This window comes from Schistocerca americana, chromosome 5 (genome assembly GCF_021461395.2).
Source record: "Schistocerca americana isolate TAMUIC-IGC-003095 chromosome 5, iqSchAmer2.1, whole genome shotgun sequence".
Taxonomy (NCBI): Eukaryota; Metazoa; Arthropoda; class Insecta; order Orthoptera; family Acrididae; genus Schistocerca; species Schistocerca americana.
This window is the reverse complement of record NC_060123.1, coordinates 53,563,467-53,587,022: the sequence shown is the minus strand read 5'-3', so window position 1 is coordinate 53,587,022 and position 23,556 is coordinate 53,563,467. Positions and strand designations below refer to the sequence as shown.

At 43.6% G+C, this 23,556-nt stretch overlaps 1 protein-coding gene across 1 annotated transcript in view; it reads left to right on the top strand.

The window, feature by feature from the left end:
- LOC124615644 (repulsive guidance molecule B-like) overlaps positions 1-17,425 on the top strand; it is a 333,849-nt gene extending 316,424 nt beyond the window's left edge. The window contains exons 7-8 of the mRNA XM_047143655.1: positions 5,397-5,747; positions 15,698-17,425. Coding sequence (XP_046999611.1) covers positions 5,397-5,747; positions 15,698-16,018 — 672 coding nt within the window. The 3' untranslated portion in view covers positions 16,019-17,425. The remainder of the gene's footprint in view (positions 1-5,396; positions 5,748-15,697) is intronic.
- The last annotated feature ends 6,131 nt before the right edge of the window (positions 17,426-23,556 follow it).

Sequence of the window (23,556 nt, the reverse complement as noted above, 5' to 3'; positions counted from 1 at the left end):
TCGCGTTTTACACACCACGCAATGGCCCTGTTGGTTGCCCAACTATGTGGCAGTAACAACAACGGTGGGATTTCCGACCACAGTGGACACTGGAATAACATACGTTTTGCTAAAGTCCCGCAGGTCATTAAAGTGTTAACGATCGCTGTGTGTAGCGGTTTAGCCACGTGCTCTGCCGCCCTGCAGTCGCTGAGCTGACGTCATCTTCTGTCTTGACCTTGGCGCAGGCGCAGAACGCCACAGCAGGACTGGTTGCTCCCTTTTTATTCCCCGCTCCGCTACCTCCTCTACCGCAGCCGAGGTTTTGTTCCGCGCGGCGACATTTTCGGACACGGTTCGCTAGCCCCTTTGCATCGTGGCACGCCTGCAGTGTTTCTTCGCTCTCGACTGCTGGCTGAACCGATGTCTGTGCCCGCAGCCCTATACACACGACGAGGGGACGAGTGATATCTTTTTAATGCGTGCGAAAACCATTCCTCGATTTACGGCGTCTCCTAGTAAATGTGGATGGTCTTCGACTGTAACGGAGAGAACGGCTAGAATTAAACGTACCGTATACAGCAAGTAACTATTATGGATAGAAAAAATACACCGGTTAAAACCTATACCAGTAATTTTTGGTACTTGTTTGGTCTCTTATTATCGATGTTCGTTTTTTTACCCCGTTCTCAGTAAAAAAAAAATAAGTGTTAGCTGTAGCAAGAGTGCTAAATTTTCGGTTTTTAAATAAAACTTTTTCAGAAAACGAGTAATTTTTATTTGTAAAATTTCCATAGCTTTGAAATATACGTTATTGTAGACAACAGGAAAAGCGATCAGTGCCATTTTAATAGCAACGCAGACAGACACACATAACAAACACATAGTATAAGAACCGGTAAAGCATTTCTGAGACAAAGTACCTGTTAACACGTGCCATGGGCTATTACATGGTATACGTGTACGTAAGTGCCCGAGACTTCCCCAATCTGGTCAATGTGGCAGTTTCAAAAATGGCTCTGAGCACTATGGGACTCAACTGCTGAGGTCATGAGTCCCCTAGAACTTAGAACTAGTTAAACCTAACTAACCTAAGGACAGCACAAACATCCATGCCCGAGGCAGGATTCGAACCTGCGACCGTAGCGGTCTTGCGGTTCCAGACTGCAGCGCCTTTAACCGCACGGCCACTTCGGCCGGCAATGTGGCAGTTTCTCGCAGACTTAGTCGCATATCCGTCGTATTACAGAATGGTCATGTCCCTAGTTCGGAAATATTTCACGAAGTGTGGCATCAGTGAAGTACAATGTTCCATTTGCTTTGGAACATTAAAAACGGCTGGGGGGTGGGGGTGGGGGGAGAGAGAGAGAGAGAGAGAGAGAGAGAGAGAGAGAGAGAGAGAGAGAGAGAGAGAGAGAGAGAGACTCTCAACAAACTTGCAACATCATATAAGGAGAAAACTTGACATTTCATTCGTAGTTTGCAATAAAGATAGAAAGTAGCTGATCTTCTGGCTCTGTCAACATATAATGCCTTCATCTTCTTGTAGCCCTTGAAAACAGACAAATTAACAAAAAAAAAATAATAATACAGTTGTTCTACATAAGCGCTCGCCTTTAACACTAACTGCTCGTAATGCTCAAATAGTGGTATGATCCTCGATTACAGTTTGATTTTTGAGCAGAGTTTCAAAAAACGGTACTCAGGTGATTTCTGTAGTATTCCACGAATTCACTGGAACCGAGCGTGCTAACTGTATGTTTTGGTTTGAAGAATCGACGTCGGCGACAACAGTTCAGCGTAATTTCCGTACCAAGTACGCTAAAGGTCCTCCTAGTAGGCCTAAACTGGAAAATTTTTTGTGCATTGAGCAAGAACAAAGTGTACGGCTCCTTTTTTTCCGTGAGAGAACCCTCAATGGGCTAGTGTACCTGGATATGTTACCACAATTTTTGATACCACAGATCGAGGAGAATGACCAAGAACGAAATGTTTACTTCATGCTAGGTGGTGCATCACCCCGCTACCTGGCTGACTTTCGGGAATTTCTCACTGACCGCTTTCCAGGTCAATGGATTTGGCCGTGATGCGCCAATTGCATGGCACATCGCTTCCCCAGACCTGACACCTCTGGACTTCTTTTATGGGGATTCATAGAGGATATCGTGTTCGTTCCTCTGTGCCGGCTTCTGTACCTGAACTTAGAACAGCAATTTATGCCGCCACTGAGCAAATTACACCTGCAATGCTACAGTGAGTTTGGAAAGAAATTTACTTCCAGTGGGATGTAGGCAGGATAAGCAACAGAAGCCACACACAACGTCTTTAGTAGTAGTAGTAGTAGTAGTAGTAGTAGTAGTAGTCGTAGTATTAGTATTATGGTATTCTGCCTTGCGGCATGTCTTGTCATGGGTTAAGCCTCTTCCACTTTCGTCTGTCCATAGCCAGTCTTCTCATTTCTGAATATTTGTCTCCGTTTATATTGTCCAGCATTTGATATCTTCTTTTTCCTCTTTTCCTTTGTCCCTCCACCATTCCTTCTATTCCTTCCTTCAATAAACAATCGCTCGTCGAACAATGTCCAATCCAGCTCCGTTTTCTCTTTCTGATAACTTTCAGCATGTTTCTTTCTTCTCCAACTCTTCTTAATTCTTCTTCATTCCTTACTCGTTCTTCCCGTTTCACTTTTTCGATTCTTCTCCATATCCACATCTCTAGTGGATCCAATTTTCTTTCAACTTCCTCAATGTCCAGGTCTCCGCACCATATAGTGCCACACTCAAGATGTAACATTTGGTAAGTCGTTTCCTCAGATCTTTGTTTAGTGGTCCACAAAGTAATTTCTGTTTCCTCTTTAATCCTTCTTTTTCCATTGCAATTCTTTTCCTAATTTCTGTTTAGCAATACATATCATCCACTATTGCACTTTCCAAGTAACTGAAGTTATTCACTTTCCCTTTTTCCTCTCCCGCTATTTTCATACAGCATTTTCTCCCCTTTCCTCCAATTACCATGGTTTTCGTTTTCTTCTTGTTAATTTTCATTCCATGTTCTTCTAATTTTGTGTTTAGATCATCTAAAATTTGTTCCATCTCTCTTGCACTGTGTCATCACAACCATGTCGTCTATAGTTTAAGGGAAAAAAAAGAAAAAAAAAACTTGATGTGTTTCCCTACAAAATGACATTAAACCCAGCTCTGTATCTTCTTTCAATAAATTTATATAAATTTTTGAAGTTGTGAAGTCCTTTTTGTAACACCCTGTATTTGTACTGTGTTGTCACGTGTCCAGATGCTACTGCAATTCCCACTCGTTGTTCAAAATCTCTTTCGAATAAAATTATAAACTAGAAAAAGGCTGGAACACAAACATAGATCATTCAAAGCTTGCCTTTAGATAATATAAACGAACAAACTGACACCGAAAGACTTAAGAATCACAAATTGAAAAGACCGATACGTCGTCACAAATACTAGTGAACAGAGCGATACCTGCAGCACATAACCTACTGACCTCCATTATAACTTATATGGATATGGTGTCTCTTCTTTCGGACATGTCCGAAAGAAGAGACACCATATCCATATCAGTATATCGTTTTGGCAATACCAGCCATGACCTCCTCCATCTGTGCGGATGCACACACACATTCCCCGAACTCTTACGGGACTTGGTAAGAATGTATTCCGCGAGTATTCCGCGAGTAATGAGCGTGTTGGGGTGGGACACTACGAAAGTAGTGTCTGGACATACAAGGTGAGAATGTGGGTCTCGCGGGAGGCGTGCGGGAGATAGTCCCTGCAGTCGCTCCATACTCTGTGCCCTCGGTGGCTCGGATGGATAGAGCGTATGCCATGTAAGCAGGAGATCCCGGGTTCGAGTCATGGTCGGGGCCCACATTTTGACCTGTCCCCACTGTTACAAATCGACGCCCGTCAGCAGCTGAAGGTATTAATGTATAATTCTAATATCCCTGATCTACATTTATACTCCGCAAGCCACCCTATGGTATGTGGCGGAGGGCACTTTACGTGCCACTGTCATTAGCTCCCTTTCCTGTTCCAGTCGCGTATGGTTTTTTGGGAAGAACGACTGCCGGAAAGCCTTCGTGCGCGCTCTAATCTCTCTAATTTTACATTCGTGATCTCCTCTGGAGGTATAAGTAGGGGGAAGCAATATATTCGATACCTCATCCAGAAACGCACCCTCTCGAAACCGGGACAGCAAGCTACACCGCGATGCAGAGCGCCTCTCTTGCAGAGTGTGCCACTTGAGTTTACGAAACATCTCCGTAACGCTATCACGCTTACCAAATAACCCTGTGACGAAACGCGCCGCTCTTCTTTGGATCTTCTCTATCTCCTCCGTCAACCTGATCTGGTACGGATCTCACACTGATGAGCAATACTCAAGTATAGGTCGAACGAGTGTTTTGTAAGCCACCTCCTTTGTTGATGGACTATATTTTCTAAGGACTCTCCCAATGAATCTCAACCTGGTACCCGCCTTGCCGACAATTAATTGTATATGATCATTCCACTTCAAATCGTTCCGCACGCATACTCACAGATATTTTACAGAAGTAACTGCTACCAGTGTTTGTTCCGCTATCATATAATCATACAATAAAGGATCCTTCTTTCTATATATTCGCAATACATTACATTTGTCTATGTTAAGGGTCAGTTGCCACTCCCTGCACCAAGTGCCTATCCGCTGCAGATCCTCCTGCATTTCGCTGCAATTTTCTAATGCTGCAACTTCTCTGCATACTACAGCATCATCCGCGAAAAGCCGCATGGAACTTCAGACACTATCTACTAGGTCATTTATATATATTGTGAAAAGCAATGGTCCCATAACACTCCCCTGTGGCACGCCAGAGGTTACTTTAACGTCTGTAGACGTATCTCCATTGAGAACAACATGCTGTGTTCTGTTTGCTAAAAACTCTTCAATGCAGCCACACAGCTGGTCTGATATTCCGTAGGCTCTTACTTTGTTTATCAGGCGACAGTGCGGAACTGTATCGAACGCCTTCCGGAAGTCAAGGAAAATGGCATCTACCTGGGAGCGTGTATCTAATATTTTCTGGGTCTCATGAACAAATAAAGCGAGTTGGGTCTCTCACGATCGCTGTTTACGGAATCTGATTGCCAAAATCCATGACTTTTGTGATATGGTGAGAGGAAAGTGCAAGCGGGTTGCGCATTAGGAAGAAACACAAATTTTCGATAACATTTATGTGTATGTACAGATGTATAGCCTATTACTTTAATAGTTTAATTGCCTGATTTGTTTTCAAGTTAAATAATCTGGACAGAGCTTGTTCTTCGATACTGGCTAAGTTGTGAACATGGAAATATTAAATTTAAATCTACTAGGTCATTTATATGGTGCCGCTGTGTGTGGTGCAGGTGACGGTGATCGTGCGCGGCGCCCCCGCCGGCTCGGCCGCGTGCTCGCGCCACCGCAAGACGTACGAGGCGACGGCGGACGCGCCGCTGCCCGCCACCTTCGTGGACGGCACGCAGCGCTCTGCCGGCGGCAACGTGCAGCTGTCTGTGCACGAGGAGGGCCGGCGCGTCGAGCTGTGGGTGCGCCACGTGGACGCGCTGGTCGTGGTGCGCCGCGCCGGCCGCTACCTCGCCTTCTCGGCGCGCCTCCCGCGACACGTGGCGTTCGGCGGCGGCGGCGGAGGCCGGCCCAGCAGCGGGCTCCAGCTGTGCGCCAGGGGCTGCCCCAGCAGCGAGCTGCTGCACCCTCTCGTAAGTAACGCTTACCGCTGGCCTCGCTCTCCCACCCCAGACTCCCTTCCTGTGCCAGCGTCTCATGGGTTTCTTTTCTACTACTGTGTGGTGTGCGCTGAAGAGATCACCCTTGATGACTTATTCCTCCAGGACGGGACGTAAGGATAAAAGGAAAAGTATTTATTACACATTCAGTTAGGCTTTGGCACTCAGTGTGTCCTTTAGCATGCTGTCTTTGGTGATGTCTATCTCCTGTGGAGGGTGAGATGTGTCAAGGCTGTTGTTTGTGACTGCTTCCTCGTGTTATGACAGATCGTCTATGAGGGGTGAAACATTATTGACTTCGGTACTAGATACTTGTGCCGTCTTGCAGGGTTTACCGTTCCTACCTACATGGAAGAATCCTGAAGATACTAGAAGGTATCAGATTATATAATCAGGAACGGGGTTTTAAATTGTAAGACATTTCCAGGGGCAGATGTCGACTCTGACCACCATCTGTTGGCTACGAACTGTAGATTAAAACTGAAGAAACTGCAAAAATGTGGGAATTTAAGGAGATGGAACCTGGATAAACTGACTAAACCAGAGGTTGTACAGAGTTTCAGGGAGAGCATTAGGGAACGATTCACAAGAATGGGGCAAAGAAATACAGTAGAAGAAGAATGGGTAGCTCTGAGGGATGAAGTAGTGAAGGCAGCAGAGGATCAAGTAGGTAAAAAGACGAGGGCTAGTAGAAATCCTTGGGTAACAGAAGAGGTACTGAAAATAATTGATGAAAGGAGAAAATACAAAAATGCAGTAAATGAAGCAGGCAAAAAGGAATACAAACGTCTCAAAAATGAGATCGACAGGAAGTGCAAAATGGCTAAGCACGGACGGCTAGAGGACAAATGTAAGGATTTAGAGGCTTATCTCACGAGGGGTAAGATGGATACTGCCTACAGGAAAATTAAAGAGACTTTTGGAGAAAAGAGAACCACTTGTATGAATATCAAGAGCTCAGATGGCAACCCAATTCTAAGCAAAGAAGGGAAAGCAGAAAGGTGGAAAGAGTATGTAGAGGCTCTATACAAGAGCGATGTACTTCACGACAATATTATAGAATTGGATGAGAATGTAGATGAAGATAAAATGGGAGATACGATACTGCGTGAGGACTTCGACAGAGCACTGAAAGACCTGAGTTGAAACAAGGCCCCCGGAATAGACAACATTCCATTGGAACTACTGACGGCCTTGGGAGAGCCAGTCCTGGCAAAACTCTAACATCTGGTGAGCAAGAATGTAATAATCCCAATCCCAAAGAAAGCAGGTGTTGACAGATGTGAAAATTACCGAACTGTCAGTTTAATAAGTCACAGCTGCAAAATACTAACGCGAATTCTTTACAGACGAATGGAAAAAACTTGTAGAAGCCGACCTCGGGGAAGATTAGTTTGGATTCCGTAGAAATGTTGGAACACGTGAGGCAGTACTGACACTACGACTTGCTTAGAAGCTAGATTAAGGAAAGGCAAACCTACGTTTCTAGCATTTGTAGACTTAGACAAAGCTTTTGACAATTTTGACTGGAATACTCTCTTTCAATTTCTGAAGGTGGCAGGGGTAAAATACACGGAGCGAAAGGCTATTTACAATTTGTACAGAAACCAGATGTCAGTTATAAGAGTGGAGGGGCACGAAAGGGAAGCAGTGGTTGGGAAGGGAGTGAGACAGGATTGTAGCCTCTCCCCGATATTATTCAATCTGTATATTGAGCAAGCAGTGAAGGAAACAAAAATTTTGGAGTAGGTATTAAAATCCATGGAGAAGAAATAAAAACTTTGAGGTTCGTCGATGACATTGTAATTCTGTCAGAGACAGCAAAGGACTTGGAAGAGCAGTTGAATGGAATGGATGGTGTCTTGAAGGGAGGATATAAGATGAACATCAACAAAAGCAAAACGGGGATAATGGAATGTAGTCGAATGAAGTCGGCTGATGCTGAGGGAATTAGATTTGGAAATGAGACACTTAAAGTAGTAAAGGAGTTTTGCTATTTGGGGAGCAAAATAACTGATGATGGTCGAAGTAGAGAGGATATAAAATGTAGACTGGCAATGGCAAGGAAAGCGTTTCAGAAGAAGAGAAATTCGTTAACATCGAGTATAGATTTAAATGTCAGGAAGTCGTTTCTGAAAGTATTCGTATAGAGTGTAGCGATATTTGGAATTGAAACATGGACGATAAATAGTTTAGACAAGAAGAGAATGCCGGCCGGTGTGGCCGTGCGGTTAAAGGCGCTTCAGTCTGGAACCGCGTGACCGCTCCGGTCGCAGGTTCGCATCCTGCCTCGGGCATGGATGTGTGTGATGTCCTTAGGTTAGTTAGGTTTAAGTCGTTCTAAGTTCTAGGGGACTGATGACCACAGATGTTAAGTCCCATAGTGCTCAGAGCCATTTGAGCCAAGAAGAGAATAGAAGCTTTCGAAATGTGGTGCTACAGAAGAATGCTTAAGATTAGATGGGTAGATCACATGACTAATGAGGAGGCATTGAATAGAATTAGGGAGAAGAGCAGTTAGTGGCGCAACTTGACTAGAAGAAGGGATCGGTTGGTAGGGCATGTTCTGAGGCACCAATTTAGTATTGGAGGGCAGCGTATAGGGTAAAAATCGTAGAGGGAGACCAATAGATGAATACACTAAGCAGATTCAGAAGGATGTAGGTTGTAGTAGGTACTGGGAGATGAAGAAGCTTGCACAGGATAGAGTAGCATGGAGAGCTGCATCAAACCAGTCTCAGGACTGAAGACAACAACAACAACAACAACGAGATAGTTGCGTGGAGTGGCAGTTATATTTTGAATTGTTTGACTACATTTCACTTCTGTACGAGGCTGCATTCAAGACAAGTTCCTTCAGTAGGCTTTCCTGACTGTTGTCAACTTGCATTTATATATCCTCCCTGCGTGGCTCATCGCCAGTTTTGTTGTTGTCCTTAAAGCAATACTCTCTTACTGCTTTACGTGTCTCATTCCCTTATCTGTCAGCATCGCCTGATTAATTGGGCTACAATCCATTGCGCTTCTTTCACATTTGTTAATTATCATCTTATAATAATCTTCCAAGCCCTATGCCGTCTCAGACAAAGTTAAAATGCATACAGCAAGCCTCGAAGTTTTTACTTCTTCTCTTTGAACTTCAGTTTCCCTACCAAGTTTCCCCTATGTTTCGTTTACTGCATGCTCAATGTACAGATTATTTAACATCGTCCGTAGGGTACAACGCTGTCTGACTCTGTTCTCAACTAATGCTTTCTTTTTACGTCGTTACACTCTTATATCAGCCCTCTGCCTTCTGAACATGTTGTAGGTAATCTTCTGCGCTCTCCGTTTTATCCATACAACCTTCAAAATGTGAAATAGTGAATCACGAATCGTAGTCACCATTGTCAAAAGCTTACTTTAAATCTACGGATGCTATAAATTTCAGGGCGGCCTACGAGCTTCGTAGTGTTAGTCACCTTTCTTAGTAGGGAATGTGGATTTGTGGAAGTTCGGACACGCAATCAATGACACGCAGCGCACGGCACGAGTCAAACTGGAAAATAAGATTTCAGGTTGAAGGACATAAGATCATTGATTTCATAGAGGAATAACAATACTTAATTTGCATATTACAATATATAACTAAACTTGGTAGTATTATGGAACCACATTCAAAACACATGCACATACAATAGATAAGTGGGAAGTTCTGGAGCAGTAGCATGATGAAGATATTTCGGTAGTAAATCTGCTGTCAAGAAACAGCTATGGTTATGTGGATACAGCAATTGCTTAAAAATGAGTTTGGTGCCAATAGTTGCAATGTGTTCACTTATGGACAAACCAGAATTCCAAGACAGAGCTGATTTCACAAAATGTTAGGTACTTAAATGTAAAGCAGTTCAGTACATTACTGGTGTGCATCATGATGTTTACCGTGGCATACAGGTATTGGTTTCAATATCTTTTTCCTCATATAACCCTTCAATATATTTCTTCCACCTTTGTCTGATTGCAGTCAGTTGATACGTGTACTTCAAATAATGTGGCTCCGTTATGTATTTAACTCATCATGCAAACGTTAACGTAAACAAGTGCAGGAACTTCAACTATTACGCAATTCACTAACAAGCATCAGTGGAGTGCTAAGTGCGTGGACGTACCTAGTTACATAAGATGCTTTTTAACTGGATTGTTTTTATTTGTGACGAACAGGTTTTTGTTATTAACAGACCTGTCTGGAATGTGCTACACAATATCAGCTAGAATACCAACATGGTATGTGATACAGTCGGGAAGTATGACAAGTTTTTTTAAAGGTCAGAGGATGACAGTCTTGTTGAAACCGGTAATCAGGAATAAATAACACTGAATGCGATCTTGGCTATTAAATTAACTCCAAAGCAATTACAGATCGCACATTCTCATCTTTAATTATGAGAAATTTCAATCAACTCTCTTTGCTTGCGGTTCCGTTGTGAGGTAGGTAGGAACTTTGACACGGGACCTTGTTCTTTGGGCGGCAGCACATAACCATCTCTTGAAAGATTTTCGGTGGTGTTCTGGTTCACCCTGTAACTAGTGTAGGCTTTCGTGGCCGTACCTCGCTTCAGTAAAACTGCTACGGGTATGTGACCGCGTGCCGCCACTACGTTAAATATCACGTAGGTATAATGAGATGGAGGTAAGAGAGATTACTGTGCGTGCATCTCCGTATATGAATGGAATACGTGGGTTTCAATGCGTCAGAAAACAGTTTATGCTGATGTGGAGTACCTTCCGTCTCGCTCTGTAGTGTGACATGTGTAGTATAGATGTAGATACACAGAAAAATTTATCGCTTAGTGCTTTTTCACTGTTATGGGAGTTCGATTCTTTAATGAATCGAGAATGGGGCGTTAATGGTGTTTCCTGATCGATGGGTAGGTAGAAGTGGCCCAGCTGTTTGGCCTTCGTGCTCACTTGATTTGCACTCTGTCGCTTTTTACTTGCGGGGACATTTTAAATCATTGGTGTATTCGTCTCCGGTGCTTTACATGTAATCATTTCGGAGTTTGTGTGGGAGGATATGAGGAAATAGGTAGCAGTCCTGAGATTTTGGACCGTGTCCGCATCCTATGGATTTGAAAGGGGTGTTTTTTCCTCTGGCTTGAAGCGTGATGTAATTTTCAGGCTTATACAGCCTTTATTGCATTTTAGTGCATTTTCTATATTAACAAAGTCGTTCTCGTGCGGTAACAACGAAAGACCGGAAATAAGAAATGGTAGGGTGATCGTTTTAAGGATGGCATATTCTTACGAGAGTTCGCTTCCACATTGCAAATGACTGCAATCGAGAGATTTAGTCCAAATAAAAAAAAATAAAAAAAAGACAGATGATCTCCCATGGAATACAAAATGAGAAATGAGTCAGAACACCGTTGCAGAAACAAAGACAAAAGCATACCAATTTTTTTTTAAAGCAAAATCCCAGGATTGACGATACTGTACAGAAGCTCGAAATTAAGAGCGGATTTCAATGCGGGATGCTTTTAATACTTTCCACAACAAAACTTGATCTCGAAAACTGGCAGAAAATGAGAGAGATTCTGGTCGTGTGTAAAGCATGCTAGCGGCAAAACATAATCAATGCCTTCTCTGCGCAATAGCAATGGAAATACCATCGATGACATTACTTAGCAGCACTAAACACAGCATTCCGAAATTCCTTCACCAAAGAAGACGAAGTAAATATTCCAGAATTCGAATCGAGAACAGCTGCCAACGTGGGTAACGTAGAAGTAAATATCATCGCAGTGGTGAAGCATCTTGAATCACTTAATAAAAGCAAATCTTTCTGTCCAAACTGTATAACTATTAGGTCCATTTCAGCGTCTGCTGATGCAATTCCATTCTTAACACTCGTATACAACCGAGCACACGACAAAAGATCCGTACCCAAAGACTGGAAAATTGCACAGGTCACACCAATATTCAAAAAAGGCTCATATCTTTAACGAAGATATCTAGCAGTATTTTGGAGCATACATTGTGTTCGCACATGAATTATCTTCAAGACAAAGATCTATTGACACACAGTCAACACGGATTTAGAAAAGATCATTACTGTGAAACACAACTAGCTCCTTATTCAGACGAAGTGTTGAGTGCTACCGACAAGGGATTTCAAATTTATTTCGTATGTCTATATTCCAGAAGGCTTTAGAGTCCTACCTCATAAGCGGCTTGTAATCATATTATGTGCTTATGGATCATCGTCTTCGCTATTCAACTGGATTCGTGATTTCCTGTCACGAAACTCATCGAGTAAAACAGAAGTGATTTCTAGTGCTCCCCAAGGTCGTGTTATATCCCGTCTCCTGTTACTTACAGGTACCTATATAAACGACTTAGGAGATAATCTGAGCAGCTGTCTCATGGTGGTGGAAGAAGATCAAACCAAATTGCAAAATGATTTAGAAAAGGTATCTGCATGGTGCGAAAATCGGTAATTGAGGCAGAATTATAAAAGTGTGAGATCATCCACATGAGTGCTAAAAGGAATCCGATAAACTTCGATTATCTAAAATCTAAAGTCAGTAAATTCAACTAAGTACATAGGTATTCCGATTACTAACTACTTAAATTGGAAAGAACACACAGAAAATGTTGTGGGGAAGGCGAACCAAAAATTGCGTTTTCTTGGCAGAACACTTTGAAGATGCAACGTATCTACTAAAGAAACTGTCAACAGTATGCTAGTCTGTCCTCTATTGGAGTACTGCTGCGCGATGAGTGATCCTTACCAGAGAGAATTAACGGAACACATCGAGAATGTTCAAAGAACAACAGCGCGATTTGTGTAATCGAGAAATACGAACGTGTCACGAACATGAGACAGGATTTGTGGAGGACATCATTAAAACAAAGGCGTTTTTCGTTGCGGCGGAATCTTATCACGAAATTTCAGTCAGCAACTTTCTCCTCCGAATGTGAAAATATTGTGTTGACGCCGATCTACATAGGGAGATACGATCATCATAAGAAAATAAGTGAAATCAGAGCTCGCATGGAAAGGTACAGGTGTTGGGGAGTGGGATAGTAGAGAATTATTGTGAAGGTATTTCGATGAACCCTCTGCCGGGCACTTAAGTCGATGTAGATGTACAGCAACTGGTGGATCGTTCCGACCTCTCTAGAGAGCAGCACGTTACGGAATGGATGTGGTTCTATTTTGCACGACACAAGAGTCCTACACACATTCCATCACAGTCTGCAACAGATAATCAGAAATCATAAAAATGGTAGTTGGCGAATAACTCAACTAGCTACAAATACTTTGAAAACTTTTTAGTGCCATAACCGGGTTTTGGCTACCATGGCTAATATTTTTCGTTGCGTAATTGTGAACAACAGCATGTCGTCTCCTGTACAATACGTTACAGCAGATGGCGATCTGTTTTGTTGTGGTCCACGTGGTTTTCTAGCTCGATGTAAATGTTCTCGAATTCCACCATAGCTCACATGCTGTAAATAAATCAGTGTGACACACTTCATAATATTCTTAAAATGCATATTGAGCATCGCACATCCGTTATACACTTGATGTTTTTCTTTACAATGCAGAGATTACCTTTGCATCACCAACTGTCATTCACAGTCGCGGAGTCCACAAGATCCAACATGGATAAAATAACGTTAAAAATGATAGTTGGTTGCTAATAGCATAACTACGTCCAATTGCGCTCAGCCCTCTGGTGATCACTTTTGAGAGAAGGGAAAAAGGGAGGGGTGGCGGCAGAACTTGGCGTGACGGTATGAGGTGGGTCATGACGCCGTAGAGTCGAGAGATTTTCTTCCTCTTCTTTGTCAGTTTGTTACGTAATCGACTTTGATACATGTCAGTATATACGTCAATCTGATATAAAAGTAACAACAAGTGCCTCCTGTTAATGGCATGTGGTAATCTGTTAGTTTTTATATTGTCTCTACAATATTTTAATATCAAGAGGGTCATTTCAGAAGTTCTGTACACTAAGATAGAATTAAAGGAAATAGTTTATCTTACAAAAGACCTTTACAGCCCTTCAGTATAACTTCGTTTCTTCCTTACGACAATTTCCAAACGTCTTGGCAATTTCTGTATTTCACATGGGGCCATCTTTATTGTTGAGCTGTCTTACATCCACAGTGTTGTTTCGTACGTTTTTCTTAAGAACAAGAGTCACATGTGGGGCATACATGCCCTCTAGTTTTGAAACACTCTGTATTACATTACAATGAAATGAACACCGTTAGCTGCTTACGGGCGTTGACATACGTCAACGGGAACAGCTGAAAATGTGTGCCCAACCGGGACTCGAACCCGGGATCTGCTGCTTGCATAGTAGGCGCTCTATCCATCTGAGCCACGGAGGACACAGAGGATAGCGCGACTGCAGGCATTTATCTCTGGCACGCCTCCCGCGAAACCCACATTCTCAACGTATTGTCCCGCACTACATTCGTAGTGCCCCCGCCCATTATACTCATTACTCGCGGCGCGTTGCCGATTCCCGTAAGAGTTCGGGCTCTGTTTGTGCATTCGCACACATTTTCATCTGTCCCCCATGGTCACCGATGGCACATGTTCTATCGGACATGTCGGAAAGAACAGATACCATCTTAGTATATTGTTGTTGTGGTCTTCCGTGCTGAGACTGGTTTCATGCAGCTCTCCATGCTACTCTATCCTGTGCAAGCTTCTTCATCTCCCAGTACTTACTGCAACCTACGTCCTTCTGAATCTGCTTAGTGTATTCATCTCTTGGTCTCCCTCTACGATTTTTACCCTCTACACACAATGCTAAATTTGTGATCCCTTGATGCCTCAGACCATGTCCTACCAACCGGTCCCTTCTTCTTGTCAAGTTGTGCCACAAACTCCTCTTCTCCCCGATTCTATTCAATACCTCCTCATTAGTTATGTGATCTACCCATCTAATCTTCAGCATTCTTCTGTAGCACCACATTTCGAAAGCTTCTATTCTCTTCTTGTCTAAACTATTTATCGTCCACGTTTTACTTTCAGAAACGACTTCCTGACACTTAAATCTATACTCGATGTTAACAAATTTCTCTTCTTCAGAAACGCTTTCCTTGCCATTGCCAGTCTACATTTTATATCCTCTCTACTTCGACCATCATCTGTTGTTATGCTCCCCAAATAGCAAAACTCCTTTACTACTTTAAGTGTCTCATTTCCTAATCTAATTCCCTCAGCATCACCCGACTTAATTCGAGTACATTCCATTATCGTCGTTTTGCTTTTGTTGATGTTCATCTTATATCCTCCTTTCAAGACACTATCCATTCCGTTCAACTGCTCTTCCAAGTCCTTTGCTGTCTCTGACAGAATTACAATGTCATCGACGAACCTCAACGTTTTTGTTTCTTCTCCATGGATTTTAATACCTATTCCGAATTTTTCTTTTGTTTCCTTTACTGCTTGCTCAATATACAGATTGAATAACATCGGGGATAGGCTACAACCCTGTCTGACTCCCTTCCCAACCACTGCTTCCCTTTCATGTCCGTCGACTCTTATAACTGCCATCTGGTTTCTGTACAAATTGTAAATAGCCTTTCGCTCTCCCCGGAGGCGTGCCAGAGATAAATGCCTGCAGTCGCGGTATCCTCTGCGTCCTCCGTGGCTCAGATGGATAGAGTGTCTGCCACGTAAGCAGGAGATCCCGGGTTCGAGTCCCGGTCGGGGCACACATTTTCATCTGTCCCCGTTGACGTAAGTCAACGCCCGTAAGCAACTAAGGGTGTTCATTTCATTGTACCTGTTCTTTTGGACATGTCCGAAAGAACAGGTACCATCTTAGTATATATACTCTGTGTTACGACTTGATCGTCGGATCTGGGCGAGTGCAGTGTACCTTGCTTCACACCCGCTGTGTCCCGTGTGCCCGCAGGAGGACCGCGGCAGCGCCATGAAGCAGGCTGACGCGGAGGCGGTGTGCGGCGCCAGCAACCTGACCGGCTCCTACCACGACTGGTGCGTCTTCGACGTGATGACGACCGGCGCCGACGACTTCGCGGCCGCCGCCCACGCCGCCCTCACCGACGTGCGGCGCCTCGACCCGCTGTCCGCGCCGTCCACGTCGGCGTCTTCGTCGTCGGCGTCGGGCGGCGCGCCGAGGGGCGGCCGCGAGCAGCGCTCGGGGGCGGCGTCGCTGGCGGCGTGGGTGCGCGCCGCCCTCGCCGCCTCCGTGCTGTGCGCCCTCGCGGTCTGAGGCTGCCCTCCCCACCCACAGAACCTCACATCACCCGCGATACTGCGCGACAATGGTCATTAAACCCTGTAGCCGTAGTGGATGTTGTAGTCCCGTAGTTAGCAGTAGTAAATTAATCTCTGTATTCTTTCGTCATTGTTAGGTGTCGCCCTCTTCAGCCGTGACTTTTGTGTAATAGTAGCAGGTTTTCGCGTTAAGGTACCAGCCCTCACGATTCGTGTCGACTGCTGTTCTTGTGTAGACATGTACACTATACCGTGTGGAATTGCAAATGGGGAGCGCAAATTGTTGGACTTTGGGTTCGGTTCGACTGCTCGCGAGAGTTGTAGCAGTCCAATGTCTCCCAGTGTGGGTGTACAGTGTGACGGAGCCTCTAGACAGTTTCGTTTGTGGGATCACAATAGCCGGCGCCTTTCTGTCTTTGGCGCAGAAAACGGGGTTAGCTGACACAGACCGAGGGGACCCATCACGTGCCACGCCGAATTCCTTCGCTTCTGACTTTCAGTATCCGGTGTGCGCGGAGTGCCGTTAGAGCCGCAAATGGTGAGCACTGCCGTGCCGCATCGTGCACTGGCAAAAGCATTTCGGGACTACAGACGCAGGAGTGCAGCTTTAAATTGTCCCGATTAATTAACTCGGCCCCACTCTGTAACTCTTTAGCTACATTTCTTACCCTCCCACCTAGATATAGGCAACAGTATGGGTGCAGTTTACTGTTATCCTTCATTTCAAACAGAAACGTAAGTTTCGTGCGCGTTTGACACAGCTCACGACAAGATCTCAAGCAATGTTTGTGCAGCTCAGCCAAATGCGACTCCCTACATATATGCGTGTGTACCAGTATTCACCACTACATAAGAAAGTTTTTTTGGTATTAATCATCTTAACGAACAGTATTTTTCTACAAAGTGTCACAGTCGTTTTTAATCGGGATGTACGTTACGAGTGAGAAAATAAGTGCTACGCCACTTTTTAGGCAACAGTACGTTTGTATTTTACAAGTATGTAAATAACAGTGTAAATATGTAATATTGCGTCAGTAGTGTACTACTCGGAGGCAGAGTGCGTGTGTGGGAGGCGGGATTAAGCAGCAGACACCAGGTGTTCGGTGGGGGACTCCCCGCCACACGGGGAAGCCCCGTGCAGTGCTGCCACAGCCTCCACCGACATCTGCACCACTCGCAGCCTCGTTGTTGTCATTTTGTTTGTTTTCGTTTTTTGTGTATGTGCTGTGTATTGACAGGCAACTGAACAAAGTATTTTGTTTTCGTTTTATCTATGTAAATAGAGATGTACATTTTAATTTATAAGAAAAAACACTTGTGATTTGTAGTATATTTACGGTTAAAAGAGATAGTATATACAGATAAATAAAATCCGAATATATATCTATATACATAATTTAAATGGTTGTTTTATTCATCTGAATGTTTCCTTGCAAGTACTCTAAACTGAGGAGTTACTGACAATGACACTGTCGTCATCTAAGGATCAGTGCTAAATTTTTCCCTTAATGTTTAGTCAGTGTCATGGTGCCTTTCAGACGTCAGACATTTACTGTTCTGTTGCGCAATGTTGTCTCACTAGTAGTGTATTGCACTTAGCTAGTAGAAACATTTTCAAAAATATCTCAACAAACATTACAAGCCAATAAGAAAACACTAATGTGAAGCTTTTTCTCAAAAATAAAATTATACTTTCAGTTATTACACCTATAATACACGAGTATTTTACTCAGAATCTAGAACTGGAAAAAGCAACGAAAGCCCAGGAAAATTTAATACATAATTTTACATTTTGATGTTCAAAATACAGTTTTATTACAGTCCACAGTTGTTCTGGCCAGAAGATATTCTTCTACTCTTTTTCTTAAAAATTTGAGTGCAGTTTTAATCAGCAGCATAGTTAAAACTTGCAAAATGAAAAACACACAAAAAAAAACTGAGACATGCATGCCACAGCTTGTTATAAATGCAGTTTATTTTTCAGCACAAACTCTCTCAATTTCAGTAAAAATTATAGATTTCACCCATCACTGGCCATTGAAATGGTGACATATCATAAGATGGTTGTGTAGTTGACTCTAGCCACGGAGAAAACGATGTTGTCAGTGAATGTGTGAGACCTGTAATGTAGATATGTATGTGAAAGACTTGTCAGCAGGCACCACTCAGCCCTTTTTGATTGATGAGAGAAATCTGGTTGTGGTTCCAATTTTGTACAAATTAATTACAAATCATATGTTACACCATAATAGTCTCAATAAACCAAGAAACTGAAATACACATCATGAAAGGGATAGCCACAGAACTGGTATCACACATCTGTGAGATATCACTGTGATTATACTGCCCATTTACTGACGGCCAAACAGGGTTAATGGCACTTCACATCACTGCAAGGAACCAGTAATGCAACTGAAGACACGTTAAGGGAGAGAGCAGAAAAGCCTCAGAAGGGGGTGGCTGCCTGAGAATTTGGAAAATGCTTCACAAATGTGACACCAGTTATTGGTTGATGATGATCTCACCAAGGTCACTGTCAGATACATACAAATCTTCTGTCTCACTTAACACTAAAAGCTTGTAAGTTAACAGTGCCACACAGTAACGGGTTTTACTGCCGATGACTAAACTGATACTATTGACAGCCAATTTACAAATAATTTGCATTACATAATCATGAAGTGTACAAATGCACAGTGGAAATTTCAAAGCAAAATATTAGACGGTAAAATGTCAAACTTCTCATTAAGTAAATTTGAGTGTGTTATCCATAGTGTTAAATTTCAGTTACAGAAATGAAAAATTTGGAAGTACGTGTTGAGTAACAAGGGACGTTGCAAATCATGAAACAGTTACGGCAGTTTTATTCATTAATTCATTTGGCCTGTAACAAGCTATATTGAGTCATTATTGCCATGGCTGATGTGATTTATATAAGGTATGCAGGTAATGTGAAGGTATAACAGTAACATAGAACTACCAGACCTTGGTGGATAACTGACAGGTTTGACTGAAACAGTGAAGAAGTTAAGAGACAGGGATTGACAAATGTGACCTCTACTACCAACATTCTTCAAACGTGCTGTAAGGAGACAATGTTATTCCGTCTCACACTGACCGCAGGTCAGTTAAGTAACACAGAGTTTAATGGAATAGGTGCTATATTGTAAATGATGGGTTATTTACTTTTCATCATAGGACAAGCAGGAAAAAAAACTCGATATATGTAACAAACAAAAATGTCATAAGGAAGCTTAAAAATTATTTCGCTGTAATAAAGTACAGCCTGAATCGCAGAACCAAACCAGCTGGAGTGCGTGAACCGGTATAATGCTAAAGGTAAGAGTATCGGATTGAAATTTAGGCTGTTGTACAGTGCCACTTTTGGGTATGCAAATCACTTGCTAACCACGTATGCAACCCTGTACTCAGTGGCACATAAATATATCTGAACAACTTTCTACCACCAATCTCCTTGATAGTTCAGTGTGAACCCCTGCTGTCACGTGTTCCAACAGTTAGTGTTAGCAAATTCACAAGCAATCATGAACATGATACACTAGTACACTAGGTACACCATATTCTGTTAGACTTGTTCAGTTATCGTCACACTTACACCGAGCTTGATACAGTGTAATGTTCACTGTTCGTATCATAAACACCACTTTCAGAGGGAACCTAGTAAAGAAATTGTCTACACTGGTTGTAGCAGTTCCGCATACACCACTGTTGGTGGTTCGTGTTGTGCCTTGTCAAGCGTCACTGTTTCTCACCCACGAAGGTAAACCAACATTAGCAACTGCAGAGAGAACCCTACAACACGTCTTTTGATTTGAGATTTGTTCGAATCTAGGATCGTGTTAATTGATGCACAAAGATGCAGTCGCGTACAAGTTACTCCAACTTCAAATGCAGCGCGAGTTTGTACGAATACTATCACTGGGAGAGCGACACGCTTAACCTTATACTGACTGCTTTCCTATTAGGAGTTTGCAGGACCTTGCGGTGCGATCGCGTCTGTATTCAAAATATTTCAGTAAGCATGTTTACTTTGACTTCAGCGTTAATTATAGCTAGACGCTTATAACAGTATTCGATGATAGTTTAAGAGTAAAAATTTAGTCAGCTCTTAACAAAATATTTTTTGTTAATCAAAATCCTCCATGAAATACCACTTAAGTGCTTCTATGTATACATCTACAGTGATTCCCTGCAAATCGCTCTTAAATGTCTGCCACACAAATGACGTAGCAACTTAACAATATCATAATTCGAATAAGCAGCTTTCTGTCATCACTAAATAAAACCCATTGAGTGGAAATAATATTGGATTTTATACATGCACCCGTTATTGGAACTAAATCTCAAAATAACTATTAAGTCTTTTTTCCCCTCTATAATGTAATATTATCGTTCGAGTTACGCAGCGTACTTTAACGTCGCGGAGTTACGTCGCTGGCTGTTCACTTCTTGAAATTTGCCGAAATGCGAATTATATACTTAAATATCTAGTTTATTTACAGCAATGCTCTTTAAATAAGTGAGCCCGATATTTTTATTAAAATATTTATATGCCGATACAATGTTAATTATTCTCATGTAGAGAATACAAATCTTTGCTCTATAGTCAACGATAAACTTTACTACACGTCAGCGATACAGCCCTTCACTTCCCGATAGTCAATAATCTCTTTCTCTGGTACCAAAGAAAATGTGTCGATGTATTAACTATTCGAAATATGTTTCCCTTATCGTATATTTCAAAATACACTCCTGGAAATGGAAAAAAGAACACACTGACACCGGTGTGTCAGACCCACCATACTTGCTCCGGACACTGCGAGAGGGCTGTACAAGCAATGATCACACGCACGGCACAGCGGACACACCAGGAACCGCGGTGTTGGCCGTCGAATGGCGCTAGCTGCGCAGCATTTGTGCACCGCCGCCGTCAGTGTCAGCCAGTTTGCCGTGGCATACGGAGCTCCATCGCAGTCTTTAACACTGGTAACATGCCGCGACAGCGTGGACGTGAACCGTATGTGCAGTTGACGGACTTTGAGCGAGGGCGTATAGTGGGCATGCGGGAGGCCGGTTGAACGTACCGCCGAATTGCTCATCACGTGGGGCGTGAGGTCTCCACAGTACATCGATGTTGTCGCCAGTGGTCGGCGGAAGGTGCACGTGCCCGTCGACCTGGGACCGGACCGCAGCGACGCACGGATGCACGCCAAGACCGTAGGATCCTACGCAGTGCCGTAGGGGACCGCACCGCCACTTCCCAGCAAATTAGGGACACTGTTGCTCCTGGGGTATCGGCGAGGACCATTCGCAACCGTCTCCATGAAGCTGGGCTACGGTCCCGCACACCGTTAGGCCGTCTTCCGCTCACGCCCCAACATCGTGCAGCCCGCCTCTAGTGATGTCGCGACAGGCGTGAATGGAGGGACGAATGGAGACGTGTCGTCTTCAGCGATGAGAGTCGCTTCTGCCTTGGTGCCAATGATGGTCGTATGCGTGTTTGGCGCCGTGCAGGTGAGCGCCACAATCAGGACTGCATACGACCGAGGCACACAGGGCCAACACCCGGCATCATGGTGTGGGGAGCGATCTCCTACATTGGCCGTACACCACTGGTGATCGTCGAGGGGACACTGAATAGTGCACGGTACATCCAAACCGTCATCGAACCCATCGTTCTACCATTCCTAGACCGGCAAGGGAACTTGCTGTTCCAACAGGACAATGCACGTCCGCATGTATCCCGTGCCACCCAACGTGCTCTAGAAGGTGTAAGTCAACTACCCTGGCCAGCAAGATCTCCGGATCTGTCCCCCATTGAGCATGTTTGGGACTGGATGAAGCGTCGTCTCACGCGGTCTGCGCGTCCAGCACGAACGCTGGTCCAACTGAGGCGCCAGGTGGAAATGGCATGGCAAGCCGTTCCACAGGACTACATCCAGCATCTCTACGATCGTCTCCATGGGAGAATAGCAACCTGCATTGCTGCGAAAGGTGGATATACACTGTACTAGTGCCGACATTGTGCATGCTCTGTTGCCTGTGTCTATGTGCCTGTGGTTCTGTCAGTGTGATCATGTGATGTATCTGACCCCAGGAATGTGTCAATAAAGTTTCCCCTTCCTGGGACAATGAATTCACGGTGTTCTTATTTCAATTTCCAGGAGTGTATTTCGGAACTTTTTCTTCACAAAATATTTATCACCACCTCTTAAACTCTCATGAGCGCTTCAATTACTTTTTGAATCAATAATAAATTTTAAATATCTTTGCCTATTAGCAAATCTCCCTTAACTACTACTACCGAGCGAGGTGGCGCAGTGGTTAGACACTGGACTCTCATTCGGGAGGACGACGGTTCAATCCCGCGTCCGGCCATCCTGCTTTAGGTTTTCCGTGATTTCCCTAAATCGCTCCAGGTAAATGCCGGGATGGTTCCTTTCAAAGGGCACGGCCGACTTCCTTCCCTAATCCGACGAGACCGATGACCTCGCTGTCTGGTCTCCTTCCCCAAACGACCCAACCCAACCCCTTAAATGCTATTATTCTTTTTCGTTAATTTTCTATTTTTAAATATTTTTCTTTCTTTCTGTCTTTTTGGCAATCAACAGGAGGGATTCTGTATACTGGTAAATCGGGAGATTCCTTTTCACTTCGAATAACATTTTACTTCTCTTTCAGAGTGCAGCTAGTCTTCGACTTGAGGGCAGAGAACTCCCTTCTGAGCGGACGGAATATTAATAAAAATAAATCAAACATAAATCAGCAAGGGCCACCGCCATGTAAACTCTGACATCTGAACAAAGTAAGCTGGAAAGTTCCTTCAGGCGTTGGACCAACAGCCACTCGTAACTTTCCTTTTGCAGTAGATGAGACCGATTTATCTACTTAGTCAAATGGTTCCGTGCTTAAATTGCTCACTCTAACGAGGATGAAAATTATACCCTGTTATCCGAATCGTAAAATCAAATGAATTGCTTACTGCTGCTACCACATAAAGTTCCATCCACAAGTGTGTAGTGTCTGCCAAAAATCATAGGATTACCCAGTGGAGTTATACAATGGTACCGCGCAACAAGCCTTGAGCGAGCACGACAAGCACACTACTTCAACAGCAGAACAGTCGGTTCTCCGATCCGAACCAGATATCACCAAATCACACGAATTAACCTCTTCGCAGCAAACAACAGCGGTCGCAACACCTCCAGTATCGCTACATAAATAAATTTCACGGAGTTACTTTCATATTAATCTTCGCTATGCTAAGTTCCCGACCTATGCTTCTGATTCACAATCACGTGAATAGTCTCAAGGAGAGAGAAAAAAAAAACACCTTTGTCATCCTACACTGATAGGCTGTTATTTGCAACAAATCGTTGTCACGCTAGCACAAATCCGACAGCTAACTCCTGACTGCCCACTGCTGGTGTATGGTCTCTGATCGAGGCAAAACTGAAATGACTTAAGCTCAAGTTGAATAGTGACATACAAGTGGGGGGGGGGGGGGGGGGG